The sequence below is a fragment of the Pristis pectinata genome, chromosome 30 (assembly GCF_009764475.1).
Source record: "Pristis pectinata isolate sPriPec2 chromosome 30, sPriPec2.1.pri, whole genome shotgun sequence".
NCBI lineage: Eukaryota > Metazoa > Chordata > Chondrichthyes > Rhinopristiformes > Pristidae > Pristis > Pristis pectinata.
Window position 1 is genome coordinate 27083473 of NC_067434.1, and position 23582 is coordinate 27107054.

Consider the following 23582-nt stretch of genomic DNA (forward strand, 5'->3'; position numbering starts at 1 on the left):
TTGTGTTGTAGGTTTTCTATGTTTCTACCTCTTTTCAAACTCAATTTAGTTTGTGTTGTCTCTCTGTATTCTTCCTATCAAAACGTATCATAATTTTCTGCTTTAATTATACCCTGGCAAATGTCCACCCATCTTTGTCATCTTGGTCCTTTCCTAGCTTACTCCCTGTTTATGATACTTCATAGCAAAAAACAAACTGCTGGAGGAACTCCGTGGGTCAAGCAGCACCTGTGGGGGTAGAGGAATAATCCACGTTTTGGGTCAACTCCCTACATCAGGACTGAGAGTGGAGCAGAAAGATCACTGGTAATAAAGGGGGGTGGGGGCAGGGGGTGGGAAACAGGAGCCAGTAGATGATAGGTGGACCAAGGAGCAGTGAGGGATAATGAAAGAAGCAGCCAGCTGGGGGAAGGTGAGAGCTGCATTTGGGAGATAGACCCAGGTGGTTGATATGTGGAAGCAGACCAGGGGCAGATGGAGGTAGGTGGGGGGAGGTGAGGGTGGTGTTGGAGACCGGCTAGTGGCTGATAAGCAGGGACATGAGGGCTACAAGAGTTGGAGTCTGATAAGTAAGGAAAATGATATTGGAACTATTTAAGGGACAGATGAAAGGTGGATGGAACCAGATGGGGGAGGGGTTCTGATAGGTGAAGTGTGTGGTTGGAAGGTGAATGGAACCAGCAGGGACACGGGTATGGAAATGGCTGATGTGAGGGCAGGAGGGATTGTATGAGAAAGTGAATAAAGATAGGGTGACCAGAGATGGATCAGAAGGAGATGGGAATACAGAAGGTAAGGGTTACCTGAGATTGTAAAATTCAGTATTCATACCATTGTGTTGTAGAACACCTAGGTGGAATACGAGATGTTGTTAACATTTCCCAATCTATCATCACTTAAATTATACACCACCCCTATGTTCGTCTTGCTGACGTGAATAACTTTATACTTATCCATGTTATACAAGATCTCCCATTTATTTTCCACCCTCTGCGAGGAAAATGTTGTCCCTCGGATCCCTTTTAAATCTTTCCCCTTTCACCTTAAATCTATGTCCTCTACTCTTAAACTCCCCTACACTGGGAATAAAGACCATTCACCTTATCTATGCCTCTTGTGATTTTATAAATGTCTATAAGGTCACCCCTCAGCCTCCAATGCTCCAGGGAAAAAAGTCCCAGCCTATTCAGTCTCTCCTTGTAACTCAAGCCCTCCAGTTCTAGTAACATCCTTTGAATCTTTTCCGCACCATTTCCAACTTATTGACATCCTTCCTATTGATGGGAAACCTGAGCTGCACACAGTATACCAGGTGTGGTCCCCTTAACATCTGTACAGTTGTAACATGGCATCCTGACTCTTGTACTTAGTGCCCTGACCAATGAAGGCATGAATGCCAAATGCCTTCTTCACCACTTCATCTACGTATTTCCACTTCAATCTGTCTAGAGATTGGTAGCATTGGGACAGTGTAGAAGATTGCCAAATGATACAATGAGATATAGATCAGTTGCAGATATGGGCAGAGAAATGGCAGATGGAGTTTAATCCAGCCAAATGTGAAGTTTTACACTTTGGGGGATCAAATGTAAAGGGACAGTACACTTCACAGTGTTGATGTACAAAGGGATCTTGGGATCTAAGTCCATAGCTCCTGAAAGTGGCTGCACAGGCCGATAGGGTGGTAAAGAAGGCTTATGACATGCTTGCCTTTATTAGTCAAGGCACTGAGTTCAAGAGTCGGGAAGTTATGTTACAGCTTTATACAACTTGAGTTGGGCCGTATCTGGAGTATTGTATTCAATTCTGGTCATGCCATTATAGAAAGGACGTGGAGGCTTTGAAGACAGTGCAGAAGAGGTTTACCAAGATGCTACCTGGATTAGAGGGCATGTGCTATAAGGAGAGGTTGGACAAACTTGGGTTGTTTTCTCTGGAGCAGCAGAGACCCGATTGAAGGTTATGAGATTATTAGAGGCATAGATTGAGTAGACAGCTGGTATCTTTTTCCCAGGGTTGAAATGTCTAATACTAGAGAGCATGTATTTAAGGTGAAAGGCAAAAGAGATTAGTTTAGTTAGGCATTTAATTACTAGTTTAATTAGTTCGGCAAAACATCATGGGCTGAAGGGCCTGTATTATGCTGTATTGTTCTATGATTCTATGAAAATTACTTGGGGCAAGTTACTGAACTGATTAATAAAATAAAAAGAAAATTTATTTTAGTGATTTAGTGGCCAAGCATATCATTGGCAACACTATGTCATAAAGGATCCAGATTCCAAGTTAGCCGATTTCAGCGAGAACAGCAGGAGATATATTTTGTTGCCCTTGCCTTTGTAATCCCCGGAGAATAATGGTCAGTTAAAATTCCTAATCTTACTCATGGTCTTTGACCATGGTGGAAAGACTGTTAATGTGGGAAACCGATAAGGTTGCTCCTCATGATCTATAGAGCGTCTTTTAACTCATTTCTGCATATTTCTTCAAAAAGCTAGCAATTGAACAATTTCATAGTGTTGCTTATTAACTTGGGAAAATTAAAATTTACCAGGAGACTTAGTGACTCAGATACATTACTTCTAGGACCTTAAGAGTCATAGAGTTGTACAGCAGAGAAACAGCTCACTGTGTCTATGCTGACCATCACGTCTATCTGCCTGCATTAATTCCATATCCCTCCATGCCCTGCTCATTCAAGTACCTGTCCAGATGCCTCATAAATGTTGTAACTGCTCCTGCCTCCACCACTTCCTCGGGCAGCTCATTCCAGATATCAACTACTTTGTGTATAAGAAAAAAACCTCAGATCCCCCTTAAACCTCTTCCCTCTCACCTTAAACTATGCCCTCTTGTTTAAGACACCCCTATCATGGGAAACAGACTCTGGCTGTCTACCCTATGCCCCACATCATTTTAAATACACCAATGCTTCAGAAGACTGTCACTGAGTATCCTCTGTTCTCTGAGCCAGATGGAGAAACTGCTGAAGATGACATAATGTTTGTATTTGAGCTGAATTACAGATCGCTGCAAATCACAGAATAATTCTCCATGATACTGTAGATCAGTTATAAAAATGTTTTCTCAAGTTGCTAGGCACTATGGATGAGTAACATACAAGGGAACAATTGAGGGTTATGAAAAAAGGCATCCACTGACGATCTAACCAGCAGAGTTCGTGTTGAAGGAAAATACAAAGGAATGAGGTGAAAACTCTGGAAAAGAACTAAGAGAGCAAAGAAGGACAGTTTAATTAACTTATCAAGAAATATTAAAAAATCTATTACAGATAGATCAATATAATACAAAGGTTGGGGCTCTTCTTCCCAGGATGGAATGTCAAATACTGGAACATGGATTTAAGGTGAGAGGGGGAAAATTCGAAGGAGATTTGTGCGGCAAGTTTTTGTTTTTACACAGAGAGCGGTAGGTTCCTGGGACGCACTGCCAGGGGAGGTGGTAGAAGCAAATATAATAGTGGTGTTTAAGAGGCATTTGGACAGACATATGAACAGGCGGGGGATGGAGGGATACAGACCATGTACGGGCAAATGAGATGAGTTTAGATTGGTATCATGTGGGTGCAGACATGGTGGGGGGGGGCAGAGGGCTACTGTTCCGTGTTCTATTGTCATTTTGAGGTGGTAGGACAATATCACAAGTAATGATGGGGAGATAGTATCAACATTAAATAGTATTTCACCAGTGTTTACCAAGGACATAGAAAAGGTATATATGATATTGGATAATAAAATAAGGAATGAGATAACTGCATTTAAAATAGAAAAATGGGTACTTAAAATACCAAATTCAGAGAATAAAACACTGGTCCAGATGGATTGCACCACACATTTTAAAAGAATCCAAGGAATAAGCAGCTTTAACATGACTAATACTAAATAATTTGTTGGATAAAGGTTTATAAAATTTTCAGAGAGCTAACTCAGTAGCTATGTTTAAGAAGGGGGATAAATTATGCTCAGCAAATAATAGACAAATCAACTTAACACTGGTGACAGTCCCTGCTGATGGAGAGAAAAGAACACTTAGTACTGAATTGTTAGCATCAGTTTGAAAAGGGAAAGTCTTGCTTGATCAACTTTAATTTCTTGAAGAGGTAACAGAGTGAGGGGACAATTTAATGCAGTCCTTGTAATTTAATAAGATTTTCCCCACAACAGACTAAAGAATCAAGTCTGAGATTGCGCAGTCAGGGGTCAAGCACCCCCCAGAATAGTTTGGAAAGCAGATTGTGAGTAAAGGATAGTTATTCATGTTTGAAGAAGATAGGTTGAAGTGTTCCACAAGGATCAGTGCTGGGACCACCATCATTCACAACTTGTATTAACAATTTAGCAGCAGCTTCAAATTCCTGAGCATCAACATCTCAGAGGATCTATCTTGGGCCCAACAAATTGATACAATCATGAAGAAGGCATGCCAGCAGCTCTACTTCATCAGGAGTTTGAGGAACATTCTGACTGGTTGCATCACCGATTGGTATAGAGGCTCCAATGTGCAGGATCAAAAGAGGCTGCAGAGGGTTGTAGACTCAGCCAGCTTCATCACAGGCACAACCCTCCACGTCATTGAGGACACCTTCAAGAGGTGGTGCCTCAAGAAGGCAGTATCCATCATTAAGGACCCTCATCATCTGGGACATGCACTCTTCTCGGTACTACCATCAGGGACGAGATACAGGAGCCTGAAGACCCACAGGTAATGTTTCAAGAACAGCTTCTTCCCCACTGCCATCAGATTTCTGAATGGTCCATGAACACTACCTCATTATTCCTCTTTCGCACTATTTACTATTTTTGTAACTTATAGGACATTTTTATGTCTTGCACTATACTGCTGCTGCAAAACAACAAAGTTCTCGACATAAGTCAATGACAATAAACCTGACGCTGAATTTAGAATTTGGAACTAAGAACACAGTTTCTAAATCCCAGGTACTTACCACTCTCTGGATGAAGAAGGTCCCACTCAGATCCCCTTTAAGTCTTTTCTCCCTTTAAATCTGTGTCCTCTAGTTTTATCTACCTCTGATATGACAAGATGACGAGAGAGATTGATAAAGGTAGAGCTGTGGACGTCATCTATCTCAGTAAGGCATTTGACAAGGTCACACATAATGGGTTAATCAAGAAAGTTCAGATACATGGGGTCAGTGGAGAATTGGCTATGTGGATCCAGAACTGGCTTGCCAATAAAGACAGAGGGTGGTGGTTGAAGGGACTTATTTGGGCTGGAGGCCTAGAACATAGAAACATAGAAAACTTACAGCACAATTCAGGCCCTTTGGCCCACAAAGCTGTGCCGAACATGTCCTTTCCTTAGAAATTATTAGGCTTACCCATAGCCCTCTATTTTTCTCAGCTCCATGTACTTATCCAAAAGTCTCTTAAAAGACCCTATCGTATCTGCTTCCACCACCATTGCTGGTAGACCATTCCATGCACTCACCACCCTCTGAGTAAAAAACTTACCCCTGCCATTTCCTCTGTACCTACTCCCCAGCACCTTAAACCTATGTCCTCCTGTGGCAACCATTTCAGCCCTGGGGAAAAGCCTCTGACTATCTACCCGATCAATGCCTCTCATCATCTTATATACCTCTGTCAGGTCCCTCCCCCCCATCCTCCGTCGCTCCAAGGAGAAAAGGCCGAGTTCCCTCAACCTGCTTTCATAGGCATGCTCTGCAATCCAGGCAGCATCCTTGTAAATCTCCTCTGCACCCTTTCTATGGCTTCCACATTCTTCCTGCAGTGAGGTGACCAGAACTGAGCACAGTACTCCAAGTGGGGTCTGACCAGGGTCCTATATAGCTGCAACAATACCTCCTGGTTCCCCGATTGATGAAGGACAATATACCATATGCCTTCTTAACCACAGAGTCAACCTGTGCAGCTGCTTTGAGCGTCCTATGGACTCTGACCCCAAGAGCCCTCTGATTCTCCACACTGCCAAGAGTCCTACCATTAATACTATAATCTGCCATCATATTTGACCTACCAAAATGAACCACTTCACACTTATCTGGCTTGAACTGCATCTGCCACTTCTCAGACCAACTTTGCATCCTACCTATGTCCCGCTGTAACTCCTGACAGCCCTCTATACTATCCACTACACATCCAACCTTTGTGTCATCCACAAACTTATTAACCCATCCCTCCACTTCCTCATCCAGGTCGTTTATAAAAATCACAAAGAGTAAGGGTCCCAGGACAGATCCCTGAGGTACACCACTGGTCACCAACCTGCATGCAGAACATGACCCTTCAACAAACACTCTTTGCCTTCTGTGAGCCAGCCAGTTCTGGATCCACATTGCAATGTCCCCTTGGATCCCATGCTTCCTTACTTTCTCAATAAGCCTTGCATGGGGTACCTTATCAAATGCCTTGCTGAAATCCATATGCACTACATCTACTGCTCTCCCTTCATCAATGTGTTTAGTCACATCCTCAAAAAATTCAATCAGGCTCGTAAGGCAGGACCTGCCCTTGACAAAGCCATACTGACTATTCCTAATCATATTGTACCTCTCCAAATGTTCATAAATCCTGCCTCTCAGGATCTTCTCCATCAGTTTACCAACCACTGAGGTAAGACTCACTGGTCTATCATTTCCAGGGCTATCTCTACTCCCTTTCTTGAATAAGGGAACAACATCCGCAACCCTCTAATCTTCTGGAACCTCTCCCATCTCCATTGATGATGATAAGATCATCGTCAGAGGCTCCACAATCTCCTCTCTCGCCTCCCACAGCAGCCTGGGGTACATCTCATCTGGTCCCAGCGACTTATCCAACTTGATGCTTTCCAAAAGTTCCAGCACCTCCTCTTTCTTAATATCTACATGCTCAAGCTTTTCAACCTGCTGCAAGTCCTCACTACATTCCCCCAGATCTTTTTCCGTAGTGAATACTAATGTAAAGTATTGATTAAGTACCTCCCGCTATTTCTTCCGGATCCATACACACTTTCCCACTGCTGCACTTGATAGGCCCTATTCTTTAACATCTTATCCTCTTGCTCTTCACATACTTGTAGAATGCCTTGGGGTTTTCCTTAATCCTGCCCGCTAAGGCCTTCTCATGTCCCCTCCTGGCTCTCCTAATTTCCTTCTTAAGCTCCTTCCTGTTAGCCTTATACTCTTCCAGATCTCTAACATTACCTCGCTCTCTGTACCTTTTGTAAGCTTTTCTTTTCCTTTTGACTAGATTTATTATAGCCTTTGTACACCACGGTTCCTGTATCCTCTCGTGACTCCCCTGTCTCATTGGAACATGCCTATGCAGAACTCCACCCAAATATCCCCTGAATATTTGCCACATTTTTCTTCCGTACTTTTCCCTGAGAACATCTGTTCCCAATTTAAGCTTCCAATTTCCTGCCTGAGAGCTTCATAATTCCCTTTACTCCAAGTAAACACCTTTCTAGTCCGTCTGTTCCTATCTCTCTCCAATGCTATCATAAAGGAGATAGAATTATGATCACTATCTCCAAAATGCTCACCGACTGAGAGATCTGACACCTGACCAGGTTCATTCCCAATACCAAATCAAGCATAGCCTCTCCTCTTGTAGGCTTATCTACATATTGTGTCAAGAATCCTTCCTGAACACACTTAACAAACTCCACCCCATCTAAACCCCTCACTGTAAGGAGATGCTAATTGATGTTTGGGAAATTAAAATCTCCCTTCACAACAACTCTGTTATTATCACACCTTTCTAGGAGCTGCTTCTTTATCTGCTCCTCAATATCCCTGTTACTATTGGGCGGCCGATAATAAACACCCAGTAAAGTTATTGACCCCTTCCTGTTCCTAACCTCCACCCACAGAGACTCCATAGACAGACCCTCCATGATGTCCACCTTTTCTGCAGCCGTGACACTCTCTCTGATCAACAGTGCCACTTCCCCACCTCTTTTGCCTCCCTCCCTGTCCTTTCTGAAACATCTAAAACCCGGTACTTGAAGTAACCATTCCAGTCCCTGAGCCATCCAAGTCTCTGTACTGGCCACCACATTCGTAGCTCCTAGTATTTATCCAAGCTCTAAGCTCATCTGCCTTGTTCACAATACTCCTTGCGTTAAAATAGACACATCTCAAACCGGTCTGAGCACATCCCTTCTCTATCACCTGCCTATCCTCCCTCTCATACCTACTACTCGCTTTCTCTATTTGAGAGCCAAACACCTCTCCTCCAGTCTCTCCAACTCGGATCCCACCCCCCAACAATTCTAGTTTAAACTCCCCCCAGTAGCCTTAGCAAACCTCCCCGCCAGGATATTGGTCCCCCTGGGATTCAAGTGCAACCCGTCCCCTTGGTACAGGTCATACCTGCCCCAAAAGAGGCTCCAATGATCCAGAAATCTGAATCCCTGCCCCTTACTCCAATCCCTCAGCCACACATTTAACCTCCACCTCATTCTATTCCTATACTCACTGTCACGTGGCACAGGCAGTAGTCCTGAAATTACTACCTTTGAGGTCCTGCTTCTCAACTTCCTTCCTAACTCCCTATAGTCTGTGAGTAGTGGTGTTCCGCAGGGATCTGTACTGGGATCTCTGCTGTTTGTGATGTACATAAATAACTTGGATGAGTATGTTGATGGATGGGTTAGTAAGTTTGCAGGTGATACCAAGATTGGTGGAGTTGTGAATAGTGTAGAAGACTGGCAATGGATACAGCGTGATATAGATCAGTTGTAGATGTGGGCAGAGAAATGGTAGATGGAGTTTAACGAGGATAAATGTGAGGTGTTGCACCTCGATTGGACTCATGTCAAGAGGCAGTACACTCTTAAGGGCAAGACCCTTAACAGTGCTGAAGAGCAGAGAGACCTTGGGGTCCAAGTCCATAACTCATTGGAAGTGGCAACACAGGTAGATAAGGTGGTTAAGGCGGTTTATGGAATGCTTGCATTTGTGAATCGAGATATTGAGTATACAAGTCAAGAAGTTATGATGCATCTCTATAGAACTCTGGTTAGGCCGCATATAGAGTATTGCGTGCGATTCTGGTCACCGCACTATGGGAAGGATGTCAAGGTTTTAGAGAGGGTGCAGAGGAGTTTTACTAGGATGCTGCCTGGATTAGAGGGCATGTGCTATCAGGAGAGGCTGAACAAACGTGGGCTCCTTTCTCTGGAGCGGCGGAGGCTGAGGGGTGATCTGTTGGAAGTGTATAAAATTATGAGGGGCATAGATAGGGTGGACAAGCAATATCTTTTTCCCATTATTGAGTGATTCAATACCAGAGGGCATACATTTAAGGTGAGAGGGGGTAGGTTCAGTACAGACATGAGGGGTACTTTTTTTTTTACTCAGAGAGTGGTGGATGCCTGGAATGCGTTGCTTGATAGGGTGGTGGAGGCAAATTCATTGGGGGCTTTTAAGAGGGGCTTGGATGGGCACATGAATGAGAGGAAAATACAGGGATATGGGCATTCTGTAGAAGGGCCTGATGTGCTGTACTGTCCTATGTTCTATTGTGAAATGTTTCCTGCAGTCTACCCTATCTATACCCCTCATAATTTTATACACCTCAATTGTCTCTTCTCAACCTCTTCCATTCCAGAGAGAACAGATTCAGCTTCCCTATTCTCTCCGCTTAACTGAACCGCTCCAACCTAGGCAACATCCTGGTGAATCTTCTCTGCAACCTCTCCAGCACCATCAAATCCTTCCTATACCAATGCTATACGGGCAGAACTTAGAAGGGGATGATCTCTTTGATGTGATTGTACAATAGCATCCCACCCCCCCTAAAGTCAGCAAGAATTTAAGGATCAAACATGTAGGGAGATCACAGATAGCTGCAGGAATAATAGGGTTGTAATAATAGATGATTTTAACTTCCCCAGTAGTGACCGGGACTGCCATAGTACTATACGATTGGATGGGGCAGAATTTAAGTGCACCAGGAAATTTTCTCAAGCAATAGGTAGATGGCCCTAATAGAGAGGGGGTAATACTCAATCTCCTCTTGGGAAATAAGGCAGGCCACGAGACTGAAGTTTCAGCGGGGGAGCACTTTGCGAACAGTGACCATAATTCTACTAGTTTTTAAATAGTTATGGAAAGAGATAGGGCTGGTCTATGGGTTAAAGTCCTAAGTTGAGGCAACTTAAGTTGAGGTAACTTAGCCTTGAGGCAAGGCTAATTTTGACAGAATTAGATAGGAATTTGCAAAGATTCATTGGGAGAAGCTGTTATCAGGTGAAGGGATGTCAGGCAAGTGGGAAGCTTTTAAAAGTGAGATAGGGAAATTTCAGCATCAAAGTATTCCTGTTAGAGTGAAAGGCAAGGCTGGCAGGAATGGGGAATACTGGCTGACTAGAGATATTCTTCTTCCTGACCAGAGAATATGTCAGGTATAGGCAGCTGGGATCAAGCGAATCCCTTAATATATGGGATGTAGGAATGCACTGAGAGGGAAATCAGGAGAACAAAAAGACATCATGAGATATCCTTGGCAGATAAGGTAAAGGAGAATCCTAAGAGATTCTATTAAGTATATTAAGAACAAAAGGGTACCTAGGGAAAGAGTGGGTTCCCTTAAGAATCAGTGTGGTCATCCATGTATGCAGCCATAGGAGATGGGTGAGGTTTTAAATGAATATTTCTCATCTGTATTTACCATAAAGAAGCTCATGTAAGCTAGGAAATTCAGGGAAGAGAACAGTGATGTCCTGAAACACATCGATACTATGAAAAAGGAATGTTGACAGTCTTGAGGCACATAAAGGTGAATAAATCCCTTAGGCCTGAACAAGTGTATCTAGGACATCGTTGGAAGCAAGGGGAAAAATTGCTGGGGCCCTGGCAAAAGTTTTTGCGTCTTCCTCAACCAAGGATGAGGTACCAGAAGACTGGAGGCTAGCTAATGTGCCTTTATTTAAGAAGCGCTACAAGCCACTGCACCTCAATACAAGTGACAATAATAAACCAATACCAATAACAGGGAACTACAGGCAGGTGAACTTAACATCAGTGGTGAGTAAGTTACTGGAGAGGATTCACAGAGACAGGATCTACCTGTATTTGGAAAGGCAAGAATTGATTAGAGACAGTCTGTATGACTGTGTGTGGGAAACTCTCTCATGAATTTAATTCAGTTTTTTGAAGAGGTGACTAAGAGGATTGACTAGGACAGGACAGTAGACGTTGTCTACATGGACTTCATCAAGGCTTTGGACGAGGTTCCTCCTGGTAGTCTGGTCTGGAAGGTGCGATCACATGGAATCCAGGGTGAGCTAGCCACTCGGAGACAAAAATGGCAGTGCAAGGAGTCAAGAGAGTGATAGTGAAGGGTTTTGTTTTAGACTGGAGGCCTGTGGCCAGTGGTGTGTGACAAGGATCTGTGCTGGGTCCCCTGCTGTCATGTATACTGATTTGGATGAGGTTGCAAGTAGCATGAGTCAGAGTCATACAACACGGAAACAGGCCCTTCAGTTCAACTCACTCATGCAAACCAAGATGCCCATCTAAGCTAGTCCCATTTGCCCGTGTTTGGGCCATATCCCTCTAAACCTTTCCTATCCACGTACCTGTCCAAGTGTCTTTTAAATGTTGTTAACGTACCTGCCTCAACCACTTCTCTGGCAGCTCATTCCATATACATACCACCCTCTGTGTGAAAAAGTTGCCCCTCATGTTCCTATTAAATTTTTCCCCTCTCACCTTACACCTCTGCCCTCTAATTCTTGATTTCCCATTCCCCAACCCGGGGAAAAAGACTGTTTGCATTCACTCTATCTGTGCCTCATGATCTTATACGCCCCTATACAGTCACCCCTCAGTCTCCTATTGAGGAAGTAAAGGGTTAAAAACTGTAACCATACCTATAGCTGATGGAAAAAATACCCCGCAAGCAAGAGCACGCAAGCTGCTGACTCAGTGGATAAGGTGTTAATTGCTGTGTCTGGAACCTTGGTTTCAGACCAGTTATTCTAGACAATAGGGGTACTGGGTGCAATAAACAATGAGTGGGAAGCTTGTCCTAAACAATGGGGGGGTGATACCTGTCTTTGAATCTCTTGATTATAACTCAATTATGCTGGACAATAGGTGCGATGTCTGTCTCGGGATCTCTGTGGCCTGACCAAAACTCGCGGCGCTGCATGCATTAAGTGTGCATGACAATATCTGTATAAATTTCTGGCTGCTCCTTTGTACGGGGAGACCTTGGAAAGCGACTCTTAACGAGTGCTGAAGAGACCTCTCCTTAGCGGTGCACTGCTAATAAACGCGTTTTATCGAATCAACCTTGTGGCACTGTGTTACTTTACAGCGAACAGAAGTGAGAACTTAATTTCGAGACGATAATTTGGCGAGCCAGCCAGGAGTCCAAGATGAGGTTTCAGAAGTGGCGTGAGCGATCAACGGGGATAACGACTACCTGAGACGGAAAGGCCCACAAGGTACGATTCACCTTGATCCCTCTCAGGGAGTCGGACACCTGATCAATCCCTTCGCTTGTCGAATATCCTCTGACGGACTCCTCGTGAACCTGTCCGAGTGCCACAGGTAAGAGGGGGGTTCGAGTCCCCAGTTAAGTTAATTTCGTGTTCAGGGTTCGAGTCTCCAGTTAAGTTAATTTTGCGTTTGGGGTTCGAGTCCCCAGGTTTGGGTTTTAAGTTTGTGAATTTCAAGGTTTTGAGCTCTTAAGTTTTGAAATTGGTTCTCCGGTACTACCACCCTGCCTTAGACCGGAAATCCCCCATGGAAAGGTCAGGAACCTGAAGTGGGTGAAGGAAAGAGACTGATCCTATAGATAATCGCAGCGATTTGTACTGTACGATCGGGGAAAAAAAAATGGTCAAACTCTCGATAAGTCTGTGTCCAATACCCCACTAAGTTATGTAAAGACGATCTGAAAAATGAGAGTAACTTCTGTAAATTATCGGCATGCCTCAATAAAAAATTGGGAAATGAAATATGGCCACTGGGGGGAACTTGGGATGTGGATAAGTGCCTAAAGGCAGAAAGGGCGATTTGGGAGCGCAATACGGGGGAAAAATGGAAAATATTAATGTCTTCTTGGAGAAAAACAGCTGAAGACCTGACAAATAAATCTAAACAGAATAGTTGGGAACATAATGTGCACAGAAGGGGAATTAGTGTGTGTGATGGAAGGGGAAATCCTAAGAGTTAGGAAGTCTTGAAGTCTCAGTGCGGAGACCACGATGCTGAGAGGAAACGGAAGGGAGAGAGATGGGGTAGATCAGGAGAATAAGGAAAAAGTAGGAATAAAAATAAAAGAAGGATAAAATGGAGGTACCTCCCGACATGTCTGTCGTGCCCCTGTTGTTCTAAAATAATGATACGGATGAAAATGAGGAGGATTGGATGGTCCGACCCACAGCCCCTTCCTACCCCACCCCCCCCCACCGCCATTTCACTGCTGCCCCCATATAATGCGACTAGTCCGCAAACCGTTCCGCTCTCACCACCAACAACTGCTAGCCAAGTCCCACCCCAAGGACAATTCCATTGCCCTATTGTGTCTCGAACCAGGAATCAGCTTAGACGGAGAGAAAGCCCACATACAAACGGCTCTAAGGCCACAGACAAACGACGGAACTTTTTGGTAGGGGACAGACCTTCAGTAGATTCTCAGACAGACACTGATTATGACTTCAATTCTACCCCTGATTATGATGACCCTAAACCCCAATCCCAATCCAACTCAAGCGAGCGCTAATTCTACGATCCAAATCTACACCCCTTGGAAGCCTCAGGAGATGTGCCTAAACATGAGTCAGGCGCCCAACCGTAAAACCAACCCGGAGGATTTCACAGATTATGTGATTGGAGCAATTCAGATGTACCAGGCCACCCCCCAAGACCTTTCTCAGTCTTTGTTGCATAGCCCTTACAACTAATGAGGCGGGAAAAAACCCACACAGGTGAGCATCAGGTTGACAGGATGCTACCTTTGCAGGGCACCTGACCATTGGTGGCGGGACTGTCCCAACTACTGCCATCGGCAGACTAGACCCCCAGGTAGACGACAACCTTTTTCAACCAGCAACCCGTTTTCTGCCTGACTAGCTGTGGCGAGTAGCCATTCCATGTACCCTACCCTCACCGATAACCCGACCGACGAACCCATCGTCAATGTCTGCCTCGGGATCTCTGTGGCCTGACCGAAACTCGCAGCGCCGCATGCATTAAGTGTGCGTGACAATATCCGTATAAATTTCTGTCTGTTCCTTTGTGCGGGGAGACCTCGGAAAGCAACTCTTAATGAGTGTTGAAGAGACCTCTCCTTAGTGGTGCACTGCTAATAAACGCGTTTTAACGAATCGACCTCATGGCACTGTGTTACTTTACAGCGGACAGAAGTGAGACAGATTTCGAGATGACACTATGATCCAAGGAGTAAAGTCCTAGCCTGCCAACCTCTCTCTATAACCCAGTCTCTGGAGTCCTGGCAACATCCTCATTAATCTTTTCTGTATGTTCCCATCCAGATCATTTATATAAATGATGAACAACACTGGGCCCAGCAGCGATCCCTGTGGCACACCACTAGTCACAGGTCTACAGTCCGACAAACAACATTCTAGCATCACCCCCAGCTTCGTACCATCAAGCCAATTATGTATCCACTTAGCTAGCTCTCCTTAGATCTCATGCGATCTGACCTTTCAGACTAGCCTTCCAAGCTGGACCTTGTCAAAGGCCTTGCTAAACCGAAAGACAACATCCACCACCCTTCCCTCATCAGTCCTCTTGATTACCTCTTCAGAAGACTCCAACAGATTTGTGAGACACACAACAGAAAGCCGTGCTGACTATCCTTAATCAGACTCTGTCTATCCAAATGCTAGTAGATCCTGGCCCTCAGAATCTCCTCCAGTAACGTAGTCACCACATATCAGGCTCACCGGCCTGTAGTTCCCTGGCTTGTCTTTGCTGTCCTTCTTAAATGTTGGCCGTGGCCGTGTTTCTTCTTTGAATGCTTCCCACTGTGCAGATGTGGGCTTACCTGCAAGAAGATGCTCCCAATCTACCTCTGTCAGTTCCCACCTAATATAAATGAAATTGGCCTTCCCTCAATTTAAGACCTTTATTACTGGTCTATTTCTATCCTTTTCCATAAAGATTCTAAAATATATGGAGTTATGGTAACTATCTGCAAAATGTTCTCCCACTGACACTGCATCCATCTGACCAGCTACATTCTCTAAGAAAAGGTCCAGTAATACTCTTTCCCTCATTGGTCTATCTACATACTGTGACACAGCTCAAAAATTCTACCCTCTCTGAGCCTTTAACTCTAAGGCATTCCCAGTTAATACTTGGGAAAGTGAAAACCCCCAGTATGATATCCCTATTTTTACTGCATCTCTTTGATATAGGTAGCTCTGCTATAATGTGTTTTCATAATGCGAATCTGTTACAAGACAATTGATGAATTAGGGAAAACTATTTTCATTACGCGGGCCACATTGGTTATAGCACGATCGGGATTGGGAAAACCTGTTTGAATCTGTGCTTTGAAGACAACTACAGCCTATTCTGCTATTACGTGAGTTTCTTAGGAACGTAACTATTGTTTTTGCAGAACTACCTGTATCTGTCTACATATCTGTTCCTCTACCTCCTGTTGACTGTTGGGAGGTCTGAAATACATACCCAGCATGATGACACTTTTTGTTTCTAATCTCTACCCATATGGCCTCATTTGAGGAGCCTTCTAGGATATCCTCCCTCAATACTGAGGTAATGTAATCTTTGACTAACACTGCAATACCTCCTCCCCTTTTACTCTCCCCTCTGTCTCACCTGAAAACTCTATACTCTGGATACTGAGTTGCCAGTCCTGCCTCTCCTTCAATCATGTCTCAGTGATGGCAACAATATTGTAGACCCCTATGTTAATTAAAGCTTAGACCCCTGTGTTCATTTACTTTACTAGTTAAATAGATGCAATTCCTAGAAATTCCTAGGAACAAACATCACCAATAGCCTGTCCTGGTCCAACCACATGGACGCCACTGTTGCCATTTAAACCAAATTAAATGCAGCACACGAAAAACCATACCAGACAATGACCTTACCCACTGACTGTATTTCTTTATTAATCGCGATTAGTTCAAACAACTCAAAGATACACTGAGTAGTACTGAAACAAACTTCATTAACTCTTTGGTTACACACCTCTTTTAGCAGTTTCACAACCTCCAAAACACATTAAGTCTATTCGGACATAACCCACTCCAGATGAACCTGGGCAGGGTTCGATGTAGCGAGTGCCTCTCCAAGTCAGAGACTTTGGGTCTTCTGCAACCGTTGGTCTCCGAAGTTATTGCTATCGATCATCGCATGATGCAGCTTTTTATACATTTCTTTGTAAACTTTTCAGACATTGCTTTGATTTCATTGCCTATTATCTGGCTAAAGTCTACTCCTTTTCCATACATGAACTTGTTGTTTGAAACTTTCAAATTCTGGCTGGTTCTCAATCAATTCAGCCACCTGGTCCACCATTACAGTGTCTTGAAATTGCATGTCTCTCAGTATCAGGAACAATGTGGGGGCGGGGGGGAACAGCACCATAAAATTGTCTTAGGTGAAAAATTACTGCAGCTACGTTCCCACACTGACACTAAGCAAGTGTTCAAATGTCAGCGTGACCCCACTTCACATCGTCCCTTCAGCTTCATACTGACCAAGTCTCTTTTGTTATTTTCAATTCTTCCATTTAACTCTTTCTTCTCACCTCGACTGTCTACGCCACAGCCACGAAAACTCACCAGTGTCTCAACTTCCTCAGAAAGCTAAAGAAATTCAGCATGTCCCCTTTAACCCTCACCAATTTTTATTAATGCACAACAGAATGCATCCTATCCGGATGCATCACAGCTTGGATGGCAACTACTCTGCCCAAGACCACAAGAAACTGCAGAGTTGTGCATACCACTTAGTACATCATGGAAACCAGCCTGCCCTCCATGGGCTCTGTCTACAATTCTTGCTACGTTAGTAAAGCAACCAACATAATCCAAGACCCCATCTACCCCAGACATTCTCTCTTCAACCCCTCCCATTGGGCAGAAGATACAATAGCCTGAAAGCACGTACCACTAGGCTTAAGGACAGCTTCAATCCTACTGAACAGTCCCCTAGTACAATAAGATGGACCCTTGACCTCACAATCTACCTCATTATGGCCTTGTACCTTATTATCTGCCTGCACTGCACTTTCTCTGTAACTGTAACATTTTATTCTGCATTCTGTTATTAATTTCCCTTGTACTACCTCAATGCACTGATGCGATGAAATGATCTGTATGGATGGCCCACAAAACAGAGTTTTTCACTGTACCTCGGTACATGTGACAATAATAAACCAATTTAGCTTTGAATTCTCTTGATGTGCACACTCAATTTTTTCGGCACACTGGACTTACAAACTATTTCTCCTTTAGGTGACTGTACCTCTCCATCCAAACAACTATTCTAACCCTCCTTCTCCTGCCATCTCAAGTTAAACCTTCCCCAATGGCACCTGCAAACCTTCCAGCAATGACGTTGGTTCCCATTTTGGTTAAGGTGCAACTATCCCGCTTCTACTGGTCCCAGAAGAGTGAACATGAGTAGGGTCCAATGTCATGACTAAGCTAAAGCAAGCCTGCATTTCCTAAACAGGAATTTCAGTGTGGATGAGGCAGATGCTGGCAAGTGAATCTCATCTAGGGAACAAGAAACAAAAATAACATCTTGGAATGCAGGAGATATTCTCAGATAGCTGTGACAGTCAAGGACCTGGACATGGCGCTGCAAGAACTTAATTGACTTCACACAAGAGTTTAAGGTCAGTCAGTGAATGCACTGATTTCAAATCCCATATCTTTCCAGGTATACCACCAGTCTTTTCCACAGCCCAATTCACCACACCCAAGTCACTACCAACAATCTATAAAAATGAGGACTGATACCTTCACCTTTGCACACATGGCACTGCTGAAAGGCCAATATAAATCTGAATGACACATTCCCTCTCACCTATACAACAAGGTGCCACAGGACAGGAGGCAGGAACTAACCTGAAGAACCCAGGTAGGGCCAAATGTCATCAAAGCTCCAATCATTTCAGAGACATTCATGAAGTCGTAAAGTTATACAGCACCGAAACAGGCCCTTCAGCCCAGTTTATCTATGCTGACCAAGATGTCTATCTGAGCTAGACCCATTTGCTTACGTTTGGCCCATATCCCTCTAATCCTTTCGGTCCATGTATCTTTCTAAATGTCATTGTAATTGTACCTGCCTCTACAGCTTCCTCTGGCAGCTTGTTCCTTGTACTCACCACCCTCTAAATGAAAAAGTTTCCCCTCAGATCTCTTTTAATTCTTTCCCCTCTAATGTTAAATCCACATACTCTGGTTTTAGACTCCCCTACCCTGAGAAAAAGACTGTGACCATCCATCTTAATTACACCCCTCATGATTTTATATACCTCTGTAAGGTCACCCCTCCTATACTCCAGGGAAAAAAGTCCCAGCCTATCCAGCCTTTCCCAAGCTCAAGCTCTCCAGTCCTGGTAACATCCTTTTGGATCTTTTCTGCACCCTTTCCAGCTTAAAGACATCCTTCCTATTGCTGGGCAACCAGAACCACACACAATACTCTGTGTAGTCTCACCAACAACTTGTACAGTTGCAACATGACATTCCAACTCTTGCATTCAGTGCCCTGATCGATGAAAGTAAGCATGCCAATCACCTTCTTCATCTCCCCGTCTACCTGTATCATCATTTTCAGGGAACAATGTATCTGCATCCCTAGGTCTCTCTACTGAGAGACAGAGCTTACGCGATGTACAGTGACAGGATTAACTCCACTGGAGACGATGGAATCTTCATATCTAATCTTTTCCACATCCCACCTTTCCATCAACCCACAGCCTCTTCTGCTTTAACTTAAATTGAGGACAAGACTAGGCAAAAACATAAGGCAGAATGGAGGGAATGATGGAAGATTCAGTTTAATATGTAGAATACATTCTGAAATAAGGAAAAAAATTGTAAAACAGAAAGACCAGATGAAATGCTGAGTGCATACAAGTAAATGAACATTGCACAAATGGATAGGACTATAAATAGTCAATATTACTACAAAGTATGAAAACATCCCACTTTTGAAAGGATTTAAAATCCATGGAAAAGGTGTAACAGGTTAATGTGAAATGAGGGAGTTAAAGGAAGTCTTCAGAAGTTTGCGTTTTTTTCTACTGCAGCAGAGAAGACTGAGTTGTAGATAAATCAAGATTTTCATGAGTTATAGTGAGATTAACAGGAAAAAATTGCTTTCATTAGTGAGACAGCAGTGAAAACAATCAAAAGACAGAAGAGATTAAATTTAAAAAATTAACATACAATTCCTAGGCATAAACCATTGTTGAAGCAGAGACCATGAGTACATTTTTACCCGTACTGCTTATTCCCCTGAAGTTTTTCATTGTCTTCATTTTAATTTACTCTAATTCTCAATTTGGTGTTCTTTGGAAATTTCATATTAATACAGCAGTTTTTTTTTGTTAGGTGATTAACAACAGCAATCTCAACAAGGACTCTCAAACAGCAGGCACAGTCACACTGAAATAAACAAACCTTAAAATGACATGGCACAAAAGATCCATTGACCAGTCTCTTTGGAACAGCTATACTGGTGTCTAAACAGCATTTGACCTTTTTAATAAAACAAGTATTCTAACCTTAAACCAAGTTTCTTGAAAGGATTCGCTGACCTGTTGTCTCCAGTGATGCAGGCAGCACAAGTGCCCGTTGGCTGTTCACTTTGCTCATAGTAATGTGCATCAATGTGCGCTTCTTCAGCTTTTTTCTTCAAGATGTCACCAAATTTATCTCTTCCAATGCACCCAAAGAACGTTGCTACTTTATGGGGCTGCTGAATCATCCACTGCAAGTGAAGAAGGGGAAAATTTGTTTCAAAGTACAACAACTGACTTAAAACAGTCCATAAACACACTGTCACCTCCAAAATCCAAGGCCATATTTCTCAGTTTCTATTTCTATTAATTCACTTAGATATCCACACCTGCCTCAATCCAAAAGGAGTCCCAATCAAAGTTGTAAATCATGTCCTTTGTGATTGCGACCATGACCATGATAGATTAACCTTTCGTGCCCCCTCACAGAATAGTAGCCAACCCGGCCTCTTCAGTCCATCTAAACAAAGCAATGTAGCTGGTCCCACTCTCCAACTTTTTCTATGGTTCTGAAATTTATTTTCTTCTGACTCCCAATAAATTTCCCTCTTAGAAGCCACGACTAAATTTGCCTCTACCAGACTGTTAGGCTAATCATTGCAGACAATATGAACTCATTCTGCTAAAATATTTTTCTGTTTTGCCAATCACCTAAAAAATTTGAGTGCAAACCCTTCTACCGATAGGAGGCCACCTCAATATTTTGAAACCTCTACACGTCTTCTCCATCTTTTATATAAAGAGAACAATCCTAACTTCCAATATCCAAAGTTATTACAGGAAGGGAACAGATTGCTGCACCTCTGGCGATGATCTTTGCATCCTCACTGGCCACAGGAGTAGTGCCAGATGATTGGAGGGTGGCAAATGTTGTTCCTTTGTTTAAGAAAGGGAGTAGGGATAGCCCTGGGAATTACAGACCAGTGAGTCTTACTTCAGTGGTGGACAAATTACTAGAGAAGATTCTTACAGACAGGAGTTATGGGCATTTGGAAAAGCATAGGCTGATTAAGGACAGTCAGCAGGTCATGCCTCACAAGCCTGATTGAATTCTTTGATGATGTGACAAAGCACATTGATGAAGGTAGAGCAGTGGATGTGGCGTACATGGATTTTAGTAAGGCGTTTGATACAGTTCCTCATAGAAAGTTCATTCAGAAATTCAGGAAGCATGGGATCCAGGGAAACTTGGCTGTGTGGATTCAGAATTGGCTCGTTCATGGAAGACAGAGGGTGGTGGTAGATGGAGCGTATTCTGCCTGGAGGTCGGTGACCAGTGTTGTTCCACAGGGATCTATTCTTGGGTCCCCTGCTCTTTGTGATTTTTATCAATGACTTGGATGAGGATGTGGAAGGGTGGGTTAGTAAGTTTGCTGATGATACAAAGGATGGTGGTGTTGTGGATAGTGTAGAAGGTTGCTGTAGATTACAAGAGGATTGTGATAGAATGCAGACCTGGGCTGAGAAGTGGCAGACGGCGTTCAATCTGGAAAAGTGTGAAGTGATACACTTCAAGAGATCGAATTTGAAAGCAGAATACAAGGTTAATGGCAGGACTCTTAGCAGTGTGGAAGAACAGGGATTTTGCGTCCAAGTCCATAGACCCCTCAAGGTTGTCGTGCAGGTCGATAGGGTTGTTAAGAAGGCGTATGGTGTGTTGGCCTTCATTAGTCGGGGTATTGAGTTCAAGAGCCATGAGGTAATGTTACAGCTCTATAGAACTCTGGTTAGACCACACTTGGGAGTATTGTGTTCAGTTCTGGTCACCTCATTATAGGAAGGATTTGGAAGCTTTAGAGAGGGTGAAGAGGAGATTTACCAGGATGCTACCTGGATTGGAGAGCATGTCTTATGAGGATAGGTTGAGTGAGCTAGGGCTTTTCTCTTTGGAGAGGAGGAGGATGAGAGGTGACTTGATAGAGGTGTACAAGATGATAAGAGACATAGATCGAGTGGACAGTCAGAGACTTTTTCCCAGGGTGACAAATGGCTAACACGTGGGGGCATAATTTTAAGGTGATTGGAGGAAGATACAAGGCGGATGTCAGGGGTAAGGTTTTTTTTTTACACAGCGAGTGGTGGGTGCATGGAATGCACTGCCGGCAGAGGTTGTGGGGGCAGATACATTAGGGACATTTAAGAGACTCTTAGATAGGCACATGAATGATAGGGAAATGGAGGGCTATGAGGAAGGGAAGGGTTAGATAGATATTAGAGCAGGATAAAATGTCAGCACAACATAGTGGGCCAAAGGGCCCGTACTGTGCTGTAATGTTCTATCTTCACCTGCCTTTCCTCATAACCCAGGTTTCTCATCACTTCTGATGCAGTTCACCACACCAAGCCATCCCAACACCTCTCTTCCATTGTTCAGTAACACCCTTGTCTGGTTGTACACTTACCTCGGTTTTGGTACGGTGATGGTACAGAGGAAAGGACTGCATATTCAGCTCAGACCCCAGCAACAATGCTGGTGCAATTCTTTTACCTGTCTAGACACATGTTACTGACTTACTTCCCAGAGGCCTTCTACATTTACCACTCCTTCACAATTGTCTTTCAAAAACTCACTGCTCCCGCCAGATTTTTGGTCATCCCTCCCAACATCCCCTGTATTTTTTTTTAGCATTCATCAATTCGTTGTGCCTCTGTATAGGATGTCATCTATCATATACAATTACCACAGAACTAAATGTTCCAATATACAAGAAGGAGCAGTGCTATGTTAGCAAATTACAGGTTATATTCAAGTCCTTTTGCTTACAAATAACATAAAATATAAGGAGTGGATAGCAATAAAATGCATCGTATTTCAAATTTCATCAGCTGTCCCTCTGGAAGGTCAAAATTAAACATCATGAAGAGCAACACTGTACTTTCCTTATGTACGCTAGACATGTTCACACTCTTCCAAATGCCTGATTTTATGATTGAAGTTTGCCAAATCGCAAAAATCTATATATTTTTTTTACAAGCTTAATCATTAACAACCCAACAGGTTATGCACTTAACATCTGAGTCCAGGACTGGAGCGGTTGTTTGAAACAAGAACAGGTAGTCCAACAAGCTTTTTGGACCAGTTCTAATAGAGAAAGTAGGCAAAGACAGAAAATGGCATGTCTTGGGTTTGGCTGTTTTTCTGAATATACCATTGAGAAAAGAAAAGTATCTTATGGAAACAGATCTGGAGATGGAAAAGTTATTGATACTGTACCACCTTCATTCAGTAGTATCTTCCCAATGTGCAGGCTAGCTGCTGGAATCCTGATAATAGCTATATACCGACTTGAAGCCTGGAAAGCATTTGTCCTAACTTTTTGGCAACAGGTATATGATCTCTTGCTGCCATTTACAGAGCAACACAGGATCAGCTGCTCTCACTGACATGCTACCTTCTATTCTGTATGGCTTCAAAAACACAATGTAGTTACTGTGACACTTTAGGCACAACCCTATCATTAACCTTAACCATAATGTTAAACTCAGAATTCAATAGCCTGGAGCTTAATAGATTGCAAAGAATGAAGAGGCTCCTTTCATAAATCCTTCTCTTTTATCTCTTTATTTGTCTTGATATTTTTGCAAGTGTTTACCTATGATTAGACTTTAATGATTTTACAGATTATACTCAATTCCTTTTGCTTACAAATAAACATTCCCTTTATGTTCAAATGCTGAATAAAATATCAAAAAAGAATGGTAGAACTAAATATGGGTATAAAATACTTGCAAGCTCCTTTCATTAGTTAGTTCATTAACAGCAAAATGTTTCTGAACACCTTAAAGTTTTTACATCGAGACTTCTCAGCTTTT

The 23582-nt window shown here is 43.2% G+C and overlaps 1 protein-coding gene across 4 annotated transcripts in view; it reads right to left on the minus strand.

The window, feature by feature from the left end:
* LOC127584701 (adenosine kinase-like) overlaps window positions 1-23582 on the minus strand; it is a 280100-nt gene that overhangs the window by 129792 nt on the left and 126726 nt on the right. For 2 of the 4 annotated variants that reach the window (XM_052041589.1, XM_052041591.1), the window contains exon 5: window positions 19755-19960. In XM_052041589.1, coding sequence (XP_051897549.1) covers window positions 19755-19960 — 206 coding nt within the window. The remainder of the gene's footprint in view (window positions 1-19754; window positions 19961-23582) is intronic. The other 2 variants (XM_052041590.1, XM_052041593.1) reach the window with 1 other exon arrangement.